The sequence below is a fragment of the Cydia amplana genome, chromosome 22 (genome assembly GCF_948474715.1).
Source record: "Cydia amplana chromosome 22, ilCydAmpl1.1, whole genome shotgun sequence".
Taxonomy (NCBI): Eukaryota; Metazoa; Arthropoda; class Insecta; order Lepidoptera; family Tortricidae; genus Cydia; species Cydia amplana.
The window spans coordinates 6,064,827-6,077,262 of NC_086090.1; the positions used below are offsets into that span (position 1 = coordinate 6,064,827).

A 12,436-nucleotide genomic window follows, 5' to 3' on the forward strand; every position below is an offset into this window, starting at 1 on the left:
AGAACGAGCGCAAAGCGCGAGCGAAGCATTTCCATTTTCAAATACATACAGGGTGGCCCATTTAGATCGGTCAGTATGGGAAAATTTGAAACTATAAGACATACGACGATCTCTTCTTAGGAACCATGTCATCGATATTAGTAACAAGAAAAACTGCATTCATACATTTAAATTTTTTTTATGTAAAATGTATTGAAAAAAATGGTGGCCATTTCGAAAACATACTAAAATAAATTAAAGGATATGAAAACAATGCATTTTATTCATTTCAGACATCATGTTTCATAGTAACATTTACTGCTTGAGACCTACACAATCGATATCTAAATAGAAATAATTTTAGATTTTTTTTTTCAAAACGTCCGGGTTCGATTCCCGAGCTGAGTACACATTTTTTTTAAATGTATGAATGCAGTTTTTCTTGTTACTAAAATCGATGACATGGTTCCTAAGAATAGATCTTCGTATGTCTTATAGTTTCAGATTTTCCCATACTGACCGATCTAAATGGGCCACCCTGTATACTTTCGTGCGTCTGTCTAGCTGTTCCCATGTACAGGTCGTATTTTTCAACCGATTTTAGCGAAATATTGTGAACAAGTTTGATAATTTTAATAAGCAAAACATCCGTGACACACAGACATTAAATATATTGAAAACGGGTCACTCACGTATTTTAAGTCGAAAACGCCGGTCCGTAAGCGTTAACGGTGGTTAACGCAAGCTCCTGATGACCATACCCCGCAACGGAGCTAGCATAATCGTAGCATATGACAGTTTTGTGTCAGGGTTGGCGATTATGATGAACCATTTTGCTTTAACTTTATTGTATGTAAGATTAATAAAATTAATCGAGAACCTGGTTGACCCTCTTCCGATATAACCCGGTTTAATTAACTGTCAAGTAATGTAAATTAACAGGTCAATGTCAGTATTAGATGCGTTTCAATGTATCTGTTATTTTGTTTATAAAATCACGTTTTTTTTTCGCATTTCTTTCAAATATTAACATGGAATTTTCATTGCTTGAAAATATTGGTGTGAAAACAAAGAAAAAATATTTTTCGTACTTTAGTTTATGCGCAGTAGTGATAACCCTGACGTACAACTGCTACAGATTTGCTATAATTTATTTATAGCTCGGTTGCGAGCTATGCTGATGACACTCCTCGTTACGGAGTGAAACATGTCGAGCGTTTTCGACTTAAAATAGTGAGTGACCCCGTTTTTAATATGTTTAATAAGTTTAATAATTATTTATTAAGCGCTGGTGGCCTAGCGGTAAGAGCGTGCGACTTGCAATCCGGAGGTCGCGGGTTCGAACCCCGGCTCGTACCAATGAGTTTTTCGGAACTTATGTACGAAATATCATTTGATATTTACCAGTCGCTTTTCGGTGAAGGAAAACATCGTGAGGAAACCGGACTAATCCCAATACGGGCCTAGTTTACCCTCCGGGTTGGAAGGTCAGATGGCAGTCGCTTTCGTAAAAACTAGTGCCCACGCCAATTACTGGGATTAGTTGCCAAGCGGACCCCAGGCTCCCATGAGCCGTGGCCAAAATGCCGGGACAACGCGAGGAAGAAGAAGAGACTCTGACATCTCTGAATCCTTTCCTTTTTTGGTTACTCTAGTGAAATTCATTGTGTTATAAACAAAACTGCGAAATGTTTTTTTTTCGTGGCACTTTAATCTTATTTTGTGTTTTCTTTTACATTATGGATTGACTCGTTTGTTTGTGCTTACGAATAAATTATATTCTATTCTAGTTGTAGGTGCATTTATTTTAATGTAGTAAATATTATCATACAATTTCTACTTGTTTTACATAAATAAAATAATATATTGTATTTTAATTTTCACAGGTTTCATGAAGGATTCCAGCACAAAACTATTAGAATCGGAGAAAGCGCAGTCCTCGCCCTCACCACACAAAAAGGGCTCAGGGTAAGACACCTTCAATCACATACTTTATATTATTTACACCAATTCGAGATACCTTTACCTATAGGTAGTTTATCTTTGGCTTATCTTTATTAAATATTTATTATCTTATCTTCGATGAAAGAGTCAACCAATGAAAAGCAATAAATTAAAATGTTATTCGAATTTTGACCTCTACATCACTCAAAGTCGAAAACTCAAGGATATTTTCAAAGGTGCCTACTATTCTGACACTAGTCCTAATTTTTCCGTTAAATCATACCTTCAAAGATTTAAAAATTAATCGGTACTTACAGTTTAATCGGAAGCCTGGGACTGGGATGCTGTGTAATATTTGATACAAAACAAACAAAATCCAGATATTTTTACAATTTTAACAAAGATAAGCCCGTATAAATTGGTGTTGATAATATTTAAGTAAATATATTTACTTGATATTTCCCAACAGTCATTGCAAGATAACATCTAGCCCGCTACGAGTGTACAAATGTATATAACGATTACACTATATCACATGACTAATTCCATGAAATTCCATTGCATTCAAGCCAAAATAAGCCAGATAGTGTGCATACAATAAATTCACGATTATTAATAAAAACTGTGAAACAAATACAAAATGAAATGAAAAATAGATAAAAATATGCCTGTTATTTTTTCGAAAAGTCTAAAACGTACCTACATTGAAAACGGCAACACATATCAATTAAATACCTATATTGTGTCTGAAAGTTGCGAGTTTCACAGTTTTTGATGTACCAATACACCCACCTAACCATAACCACGCACGCTTACAGGATACCGAAGCTAAAGAAGAAGGGTCGGAAGTAACTGCGGCGACGAACGATGTATGATATACATATAGTTGTTTAGTATTTATTGTTGTTATGTGTGCCCTGTCATACTGGAATGCTGGCACAAGAAGTGATATAAAAGTACATATGTTATGTACAATCAGCAAAACCACATCTGCAAATTTTAGCACAGCTGGTTCAAATTTCGATGAGGTTTATTTGCCAGCAATCCGGTAGTGACAGGAGTAGCCCTACAAACGGCTTGTAGTTACTACGATGAACAAAATTGAACCTAAACGCTTAGAGTTAAGGCTCCAAAACCATTGCAGTAATTATTTTCATAGTTGTAGGAGCAATGAGTGACATTATTTCAGTGAAAGTAAAAGAGATTCAGTCAAGTTCTATTTTATCTACTTATCGTCAAATTTTAATATATTAATATTGATTAACGCACTTCGATTTCAAAGAAATCATCGTACTTGATGTGACTTGTATTTGTAACTACTATATTTTAATTTAGACTATGCTTTTGCATTTTTTTTTATAAATGTACAGATCATCTTGCCTATTTTGTATTGTACCATTTAATTTATTTAAAAATAAATCAAGAATTTTACAATTGACGATCGGTTTGCTTTGTATAATTTGATAATTGTTTTGTAATTAATTTATATAAGTTTTAATCAGTGGACTTGCATTTTACAATAATGAAGTATTTGTTTTGTATAATTTACAATTTTGACTACTAGATTTTCTTTGCACCGATTTTTTTGTACAGTTTTTTGAAGCATGTTACACAGATCGAATATTTTCGCCTAATCATAGATCTGCTAGTATATTTCTATTTATTCAATCTCACTTTTAACATGTATATACGTTAAGGTTCGCAAATAACGTTACATATGGCGCTTTTATGTCACAAAGCGTATTTATTCCGGTGTTACATACTTTCGAGAGAATTATTAATTTAAAATGGCAGCGCCTGCGCGATGTCTCTCTGTAAGTTGTTACATAATTTAAGATATTATATGAGACGATTCTCGAACAATCCCTTGTGTTTTTATTTATAGCTTTAATATTAATTTGCTCTGATGTCCGCACGGCACAAGTCATTGCGAAAACTGCAAAATAAATTATCGTGGAAGTAGTAAGAATTTGTGAAAACGACACAAGTTCACTTTTATAGAAGAGCACAGACAACTGAAATAATAGACGTACAAAATTAACAATAAAATAGTAATAGTTCTCAATAAACTACAGCATGAAAAAGTATCAGGTGTTCTGTCGGTACCACCTACAATAATGGTGGCATTTTCATTTGCCCTTCTGTCAGTGGTCAAATGTCTGCAATAAAATAAAGAATAGTTTACTTTGCAGTTGTTTATTCCTTCAGCATGTCACATTTTCACGCACAGCTACGTTTGCATTAGCACAATCACTATCGGTAAGTTTTATTCCGATTTCTTTGCATTTTTTAATTTGCGTTTTCTTGCAGTGGTTCCCAACAAGAGTTGTGCCGTTCTCGAGAAGGTTGTCCCTTTTGTATGAGAGATGTTCTCACTCGAGAATTTCCTATAGTACATTTAGAACTATATTCCCAACAGGTGTTTCGTGAGAACCTCAGCAGTTTAAATTTTTTTTATCACGAATAACAAACGTTAATAAAGCTTTGAATTTTTTACAACTTAGTTTTTATATCAGAGATACTAAAAAAACATACAACCGAATTGATAACCTCCTTCTTTTAGATTTGGAAGTCGGTTGGTAACAGTTCGATTGCCCCAATTTGTCAAAAGCAGGATTTAATTGAATGATAATTGGTCAATTTAACTGAGATTTTAGTAGGTATCTGGGGCATAAAAAAACCGAGCGTATTAAGTACAATAATATAATGTGATTAATTGGTTGGGAACCACTGATTTAATCGAATCAAAGCCTCATTATGTGTTTTTTTCCAGTTTTTTCTCCAAGCTACGGCGCAGTCCGTGAAGGCGACCAATACCATCACTCCGCGGTTTTGAAACGAAAGGCGATTGGCGGGTGGATAGAATGTTAAAGTACATTTTTATTAGATAGGGGTATACTGCTTTAGACGTGTTGGCCCTTCCTTCCTGTAAGCTTCTTTAGATATAAGGAGACATAAAATATAATATGTATTTCACTAACAATTTCGGTTAAATTAGTGATAATAATATTATGTGCAGCCATTGTTATCGATTCAATAAGAGCAAAAATAAAATGTAAACAATAACCGCGGTGGTCTGGTTACTTGTTAAGCTTTGGTTTCCTCCGAGAGCGGTGCCGTCATATAGCGGCCGTCTCCATACAAATACTACGACATCCATATTTAGCCGTATTATTTAGTATGGAGACGGACGCTATATGACGGCATCGCTATCCTAGGAATACCGATCTTTAGAATATTGTATCAATAGAGTTTTGCAGCTATCGTGATAGGTGATAGTTTTCCAAATGGTATTGTAACATTTTAACCAAATAGCGACTTAAAAAGTTACCTACAAAAATGTTACAAATGAATTTGGGCGGTTTATCGTTGAAGTGTTCAAAAATGTAACCTGCCATTGGTTTTTAAATAAGTTTGAAGTTTTATAGCGTTGAATTTTATAGGGTAGATATGGTTGAAGCAGAATCGAATAACTTGCCTTAATCATCAATAGCAGGAGATGATAAAGCCACTACATACCAGATACGTAAATCAGCAGGGCTGCCCTAGTAGCACGGTCGCATTTTTATCATTTGTCACCATGCCTGTCACGTTCTAACAAGTATGTAAGTGCGAAAGTGACGGGCATAGTGATAGTCGATAAAAATGGAACCGTGCTGAGCCCGCTGGTTATAATGTAATTTGTAATGTATGGAATTCTACGATACATGTCACATTGCTTGCATTTTGTGACTTTAACATAATGCGTCGTATATGCAACGCATAATTTTAAAGGTCATATAATATAAATCGCGTATCGCGTAACGTATTTGATGTGTAGGGGCCTTAAAAGAATCGTTGCGGTGTCGTGTAAAACTACAAAAAACTTCACAGAATACACACAGCAAATGGTTCATTTCATTTTCTCGCAACTTTAAACTTTAATAAGACTACAAGTTGCCTTTACTCCCTCGACAATAGCAATTTATTTCCCGCCTATAAGATTTTAATTGGTGTCTTAATGTTTTGTTGTGTTGTGTATATGTGTTATATGCACACAAGCGTGCGGTGTGTCACAAATGTTATTTGTTCATATGGGTGCTTGGACGGAGGCCACATCTAAAGTTATCTTTAAATAAATATAATCTTACTGTGGGACAATGCAAGTATAGGTACTCTAGAAGGAAGACTTGTAACAGTTTTTTTATGTGATCTGTTTGGAAACTCAGTGAGCTCACTAGATGGCGTTATAATGTACATGGATCACAAGTCTAATGAAAATGTGTGGTTTTAAATTAATTTTCGGTCGATAACGGACATTAACAGAGATTTTTAACTGCATTCTTATTGAAGAATAGCTTTATTGACAGTCAAGAATAAGTTGTCATTTTATTACTCATCGCTGCAATTGCATTTACTTCTTTAAAATAATTTGAGTATCCCTTCCTCTGCTTTTTTTTTCATAAACTCAACATTTTAGATTATACTAGCATTGTCCCGCTGTATTTAGTAAAGTAATACTATAGCGTTAAATTCATACTTATCACAGCTCACTACTCTACATATAACGCACCGATCGTAAACGTTTAGGTACTAATATTTTACGATAGAGCCATTATTTAAGACGTTACGTCATTATAGGCGTAGTATAAATAGTTATATCGTTTTATATGATTGGAATGCATTATCTATCCATCCTCGTAAGGCCCAAGTTATAGTTTCGCAAACCTATTTTGTCCGTAGAAAAGACGCAAAATTAAATTCTCTATGGGAGATCAAATCTTCGTAACCATTTTTTGCCACCTTTTTCTACTGACAATGCTGACTAAAATGCTCAGTAACCTAAAACATATAGGTAATTTTAACGATTTTTTATAATAAAAATAATTGTCCTAAAAATAGGCCAGTGGGTCTTACGAGGCTATTATAATTAGAGACCTTTCGAGCTAACTATTCTGAAATGTTAAAACGAATTTCAATACTATAGCGAATTAAATACACTAAGTATTTTTTATTTCCTTAGTGCGAAAAATAATCTATAAAAATAGGTAACTAAATTAAAAATCGTGGTATCAATGGAAACGCATACCCATAAATAAAATAAACCGCCTTATAATAATCGTTTTGCACCAGTTTCACATTTTGAACTTCTCTCACTTTTGAAATTATCATGATTTTTATAAATAATGCAATGCAGCGACATCTCTGGCCAATTTTTGTAACTACAATTATAATATGTATCGGGTTGAGGCGGTACCTCATTGTGGCGCACGCTACGCACGCAAGACAAGAGGGGTGGGTAAATAGGGTTGTCAGTTAATCCTCGATCGAGTCTTTAAAAGTCGTGGCTTCAAGGCTATGCTCAACACTATGTGCAGCCCCTAGAAAAAAAATACCTATACAGTCATGCTTGTGTGTGCGTCCGTGTTACGCTGCGGTGTGGGTTATCGTTGAAGAACTTGTTTCACATTTTTATAGGCCGAGAGGTCTCGTGTAGGCGCGATGCCTATTCATTTTAAAATATAGTAAAATTTTGGAAATACTGTGATGCCAAAATATAATGAAGATTATGTGTAAAGTTAAATAGAGTTTTGTTAATTTATGAATAGAGTTTATCTTCAGTCTATTTATTGCTTTTAGTAATAAATATAATTGCGAATATGTTCTGTTTTTTATTTTACCTGATATTTTAATTACATATGCTACGGAAGCCAATAGCTATAATAAGTTGAAAAGCAGCAATTTTTTCACAGAACATAAGTTCAACTTTAAACTCCGATTCATACATAAATACATATATCATACGATCACTACATAAGTATCTCATCGCCACGATTTAAACGAAAAGCAATCTCGAAAGTCATTCTATACAGCAGGGTAAAAATAAGGGACAAGTCCTTCTAAATAGGTAAAAAAATATACCTACCTACACGTAATTAACCGACTAGCAGATGAGATGAGAAATAAAAGTCACGTAATAAATTAAAATCCTTTTTATTATTATTCAAATTGATGCTCACTAATACATATTATCCACAAAATACTATTGATACCCAAAGGTATACAGTGGTATCACGTACGTTTACACTTAGTAAGATAGTTTAGTATATTTAATCTAGTTTAATACTTTTAATCCATTTGATTTAACTTAATGCCAGATAAAAAAATAATATATTATCAAATTGATATTGAAAATATGGCTCCCAATTAAAACACAAAATGTGTGTATATTCATATTCCTGCGCATATGAGTCATGCAGCAGTTATTTATATACAGCCCATCAACTCTGTCCGCAATCATGGTCAGGATGCTGTTGGAGCTGGCCCGTACTCTGCGCACCAGGGATGTGCACAGACAATACATCTTCTAGACTGAGCATAGTAACGCTACCCCCTCTGTCACTATATACGGTAGTTTTACTCCATCTTCGAGCCAAAGTGTCAGAATCCCGTGCCGTGATTGGCCCGTGTCTTTGAACGGACCAATCACGGTACGGGATTCGCTCACCTCGTCCCCCCGCACCCCCGTATTTTTGGCAGCATCGGCTTCATGAAATAATTGCTCTAAACTCCGTCTAGAGGATTCGTAGTCTATGGGGATGTGGCTCGTTTGCGCATCGTGGTGTAGAAGCAGTCTACCCGCGCTTCCTCGAACATCCCTGACGCGCTACAGAATCTGGGCAACCCCATCAGCACCCTGTATGCGTTGTTATATTGATGCTTCACATATTTCAAACTGTTTGTAGAGACTGAACACATTAACATTCTCCAGATAAGGAAGAGCGGTATCTCCTGGCACAGGCTTTAAAGCTTAAAAGGAGGTTCCAATCACTAAGTTTAAGATGATTATTGTGAAAGTAAATAAACATTTTTAATTTTTAATTTTTTAATTTACTGAAGAAGGACCCCCGACGGGCCCGAAACATGTCGCCAATAGCGACTAACAATTTAAGTGAGTGAAATCGTTGTCGTCTATAGTTCCTTTTTTTGCTAAAAATGCTAAAAAAACTATAAACTGTTTAAAGTATGATGCTTTTAGAGAATTTATGTTAACGATATACCATCTTTCACAAACTAGATGTAATAAAGTGTAAACTGTTAGATTTAACTTCTCTTAGATAATAAAATTAAAATTGTAGATAATAGGTACGGTACGGCACCTCATGTGCACTATACGTTCATACTCGAAGTATTAATTTCATACTAACATTCATAATATCACTCGTTCGAAAATCACAAAACTATTCAAAAATATATCAAAAGTATAGTTAATTGTATTTTCGAAAAGTACACTAAATTAAAACACAAAATGTGTGTATATTCATATTCTTTGTGCGAAGTTCCTTTCTACCGTCTACAACAAAGTCATAAGAAGATTTTATAATTCATAAGATCCGCTAGACAATTCGATTACACTAGTTCGTTTTTTTTTAGAATTAGAAATAAGATAAACAATCTTGATGTGTTTTTTAATTGAAAAACACATTTTAAAAATAAGTTACGGTAAATATCATAAATATGTAACAATTATGAATCTAATACGATCTTTTATAGTCTTCTGCTTTCATAAGTAATAGTTATTGATTTTAAAAAAGTATTTTTCAATTAAAAGACATGTCAAAATCGCTTACCTTCTTTCAAGTTCTTTCTAATGCTAAAAAAACGAACTATAGTTTACATTCAGAATTTGATACAATAAAGTGACGTTTCAAAAACCGAAATTAGTGTAATTACGTTTTGTGCCTCTGTCACTGTTGCATACATTCGAGCTAATGAAGTAGATCGCGGAATACTTTTCACAGTTTTATGTTTTATTTGTATTTTATTGTTCTGTATATTCCGAAGGAATACTTTTTATACATATATTTAATACGTACTCGTCTCTCGCAAATGAGAACAGGATGGAATATTGATTAGATAAAAACATTAGTCTAACATTTGGTATGCACAGCACCAACGATATATTCGGAATGTGTTCACATTTTCACTTACATATAATATTATAATTACTAAATAAACTCACAAGGCACTTATCTTTGTGTACGTCCGGTATACTATCACATTGTGCTTAAACTTAAAACTACATATGTTAAATAAGAAACTATGTTAAGTTATAGTAAAATTCATAGAAAAAAATCGTAACAACGATTAAAAATACTGCAACATACAGAATGCAAAGATTATGCAAAAATGCATTAAAATACAGTATACAGTACAGTACAGTATACAGTATTGGTACCTAATTGAATAAAAATGTCATAAGCGATCTCATAAGCGAACTATTGGTAAAATACTATTTTTGAATTGATATTAATTAGATATCAATAAATACAAACATAATAAATAAATTTACACATCTGTAAATAAATTATAAAACATCATAATCATACGCTATAAAATAAAATTTTACCATTTTTTGTAGTAAACAATACAAAACTCAATACTACACTAATACTACTACTAAAGTAGGTTAAATCCGTTGGCGAAGAATAATAATATGTCAAAATAATGGAAGATGATTCTTATAATAATACCAAGTGGTAAATTCTTGTATATATTCTATAATTTATTGAACCGTTCTAAGGCTAACATTCTGCCACGCTTGGAATATGTAGGTATACATATAGGGTTATCTCCCCTTATATTTAAACTTTCCAAAACAAACTAACCTAAACTAAACTTTTTTCATATATATTTGAACTTTCCAGTACCAACTGCAACACGAAACTGATCATCAGTAACCCTTCTGTCATTGCAATAAGGTGTACAAAAGCTCAATTAACTGTGTCGATGGTGGTTCAGTCCAGGTATTAAATATCGACACAAAACTGCTAAAAATATGTACACATTATTTTAGTGTAAAGCATAAGGACCTGTATATATTTTTGGTACTTTGTCCGTGCCGACCAACTTTCTGTATAAAAAAACTCTGTCAAAAAACCCTGTGAAGTCTTCAAATGTTGATTCTACATATTTGGCAAGCGTGATAGTATGATGATCGGTTTTATCGACATTTCATTTACATAGTAGCCACAAACAGACATTTTAGCCACCAACTGTACCAGCATTAATTATTGGTAACTACATATATTAAAGTTGTGGCGAGAATCGTTAAACGATAATCGTAATGTTATTTTTACATCGATATACAACCATCAATTTGAATACACAAAATAAACGTAATAAAAACTACAAATGTTTCATACGCGCACAGCGAAAACTTGTAAATAATATCAGCTTAAATTCTTTGATAAAATATATGGCTAAGCCATCAAAGAAATATTTTTGTACGATTGGTTACATCTTGTATAACTAAGTTTAGCCTCATTTGTCCGAGTTCCCCTCTCTAACAAATTTTACCTCACTACCATATTCTAAATAGTCCAAATCTGTCAATTCCCTTTTAATCATAAGATGTGGAGTCTTCCTAACTCTTCTCTCCTTCAAACATTTCGGGACCATCTCTTTCCTTTCCATAAGATACTGTACAATTACTCTTTCGAAAAACACCGCGATCACAAAATGGAACGCGGCTACAGCTAAAACTATATAACTTAGTAAGATATCTTTAGGCATTTTTAACTGTAAAAACTCTGCTAAGAATTTTGCAGGCGCGATAGTTATATAAATCGATATAGCGGTCATTATAATCAGACTGATCATAAGATATTTATTAGTGACGACAGATCTTCTATACGGCGCGCCGTGTGAAAACACTATAGGCATGACAATATACTGGAACATTGATACTGTAAAAATGGCGTAATTCTCCCAACACTCATTCGCCTCGTCGCCTTCATATAAATGTCTCTCGTACCACGGGAAAAACGTCAAAGCGAAATAACTGAAATACTGCGCTACCCCAATTAGAATCATCTGTCCGATTAAAGATACTAACGGTACTAATCCAAGCAGAGATGTCAAAGGTGGTATTTTACAAAGTTTACCCCTATAAGCCTCAGTCATGCCGAAGAAGAAAGCGAAATTCACAACCATAGCGACATCTATGTACAGGAATTGGAAGTCGGTTAAATTCGAGTCGAAATAATAAAGGAACGCGACGGAAAAGAATTCAGTCAAAGAGTACGCTACCATGAATTTGAAGACGCCGAAGCTGGTGGTGAGCGCGGCTCGGCCCTCGCGCAGAACTCGTGCTACGCACACTATGTCGGGGTCTGCTGAGGTGAAGGGTGCCGCTACGCTGGCCTCTAGCTCGGAGAGCGAGATGCCGGTATGCGCGGCGCGTAGGGCTCCGCAGTCGTTCGCGCCGTCGCCACACATGCCTGGAATACACACGGATTACATAAACTGTCATTCTATGGAACTTGCTATGTAAACAAACCGCCATATTAAAATTATCTCTGAATGTTAATTTACTAGTGACTTTTGTTTACATAGAGTTAGCATAGTTCCATAAAATGACACTATATACACCGTGTTTTTTTTGATTTCCGTTAATTTCAAGGGTGCATTCCTGAGCTTAAATAAAGTAACTTTCTCAAAGACACCGATATTCTAATTAACTCCATTTCGG

At 34.3% G+C, this 12,436-nt stretch overlaps 1 protein-coding gene across 1 annotated transcript in view; it reads right to left on the reverse strand.

Annotated features, from left to right (window-relative positions):
• Positions 1 to 11,162: 11,162 nt before the first annotated feature.
• The window catches only part of LOC134658320 (polyamine-transporting ATPase 13A3), a 51,296-nt gene continuing 50,022 nt past the window's right edge, over positions 11,163 to 12,436 (reverse strand). Inside the window, exon 19 of the mRNA XM_063513951.1 lies at positions 11,163 to 12,185. Within this exon, the coding sequence (XP_063370021.1) occupies positions 11,227 to 12,185 (959 nt within the window). The 3' untranslated portion in view covers positions 11,163 to 11,226. The remainder of the gene's footprint in view (positions 12,186 to 12,436) is intronic.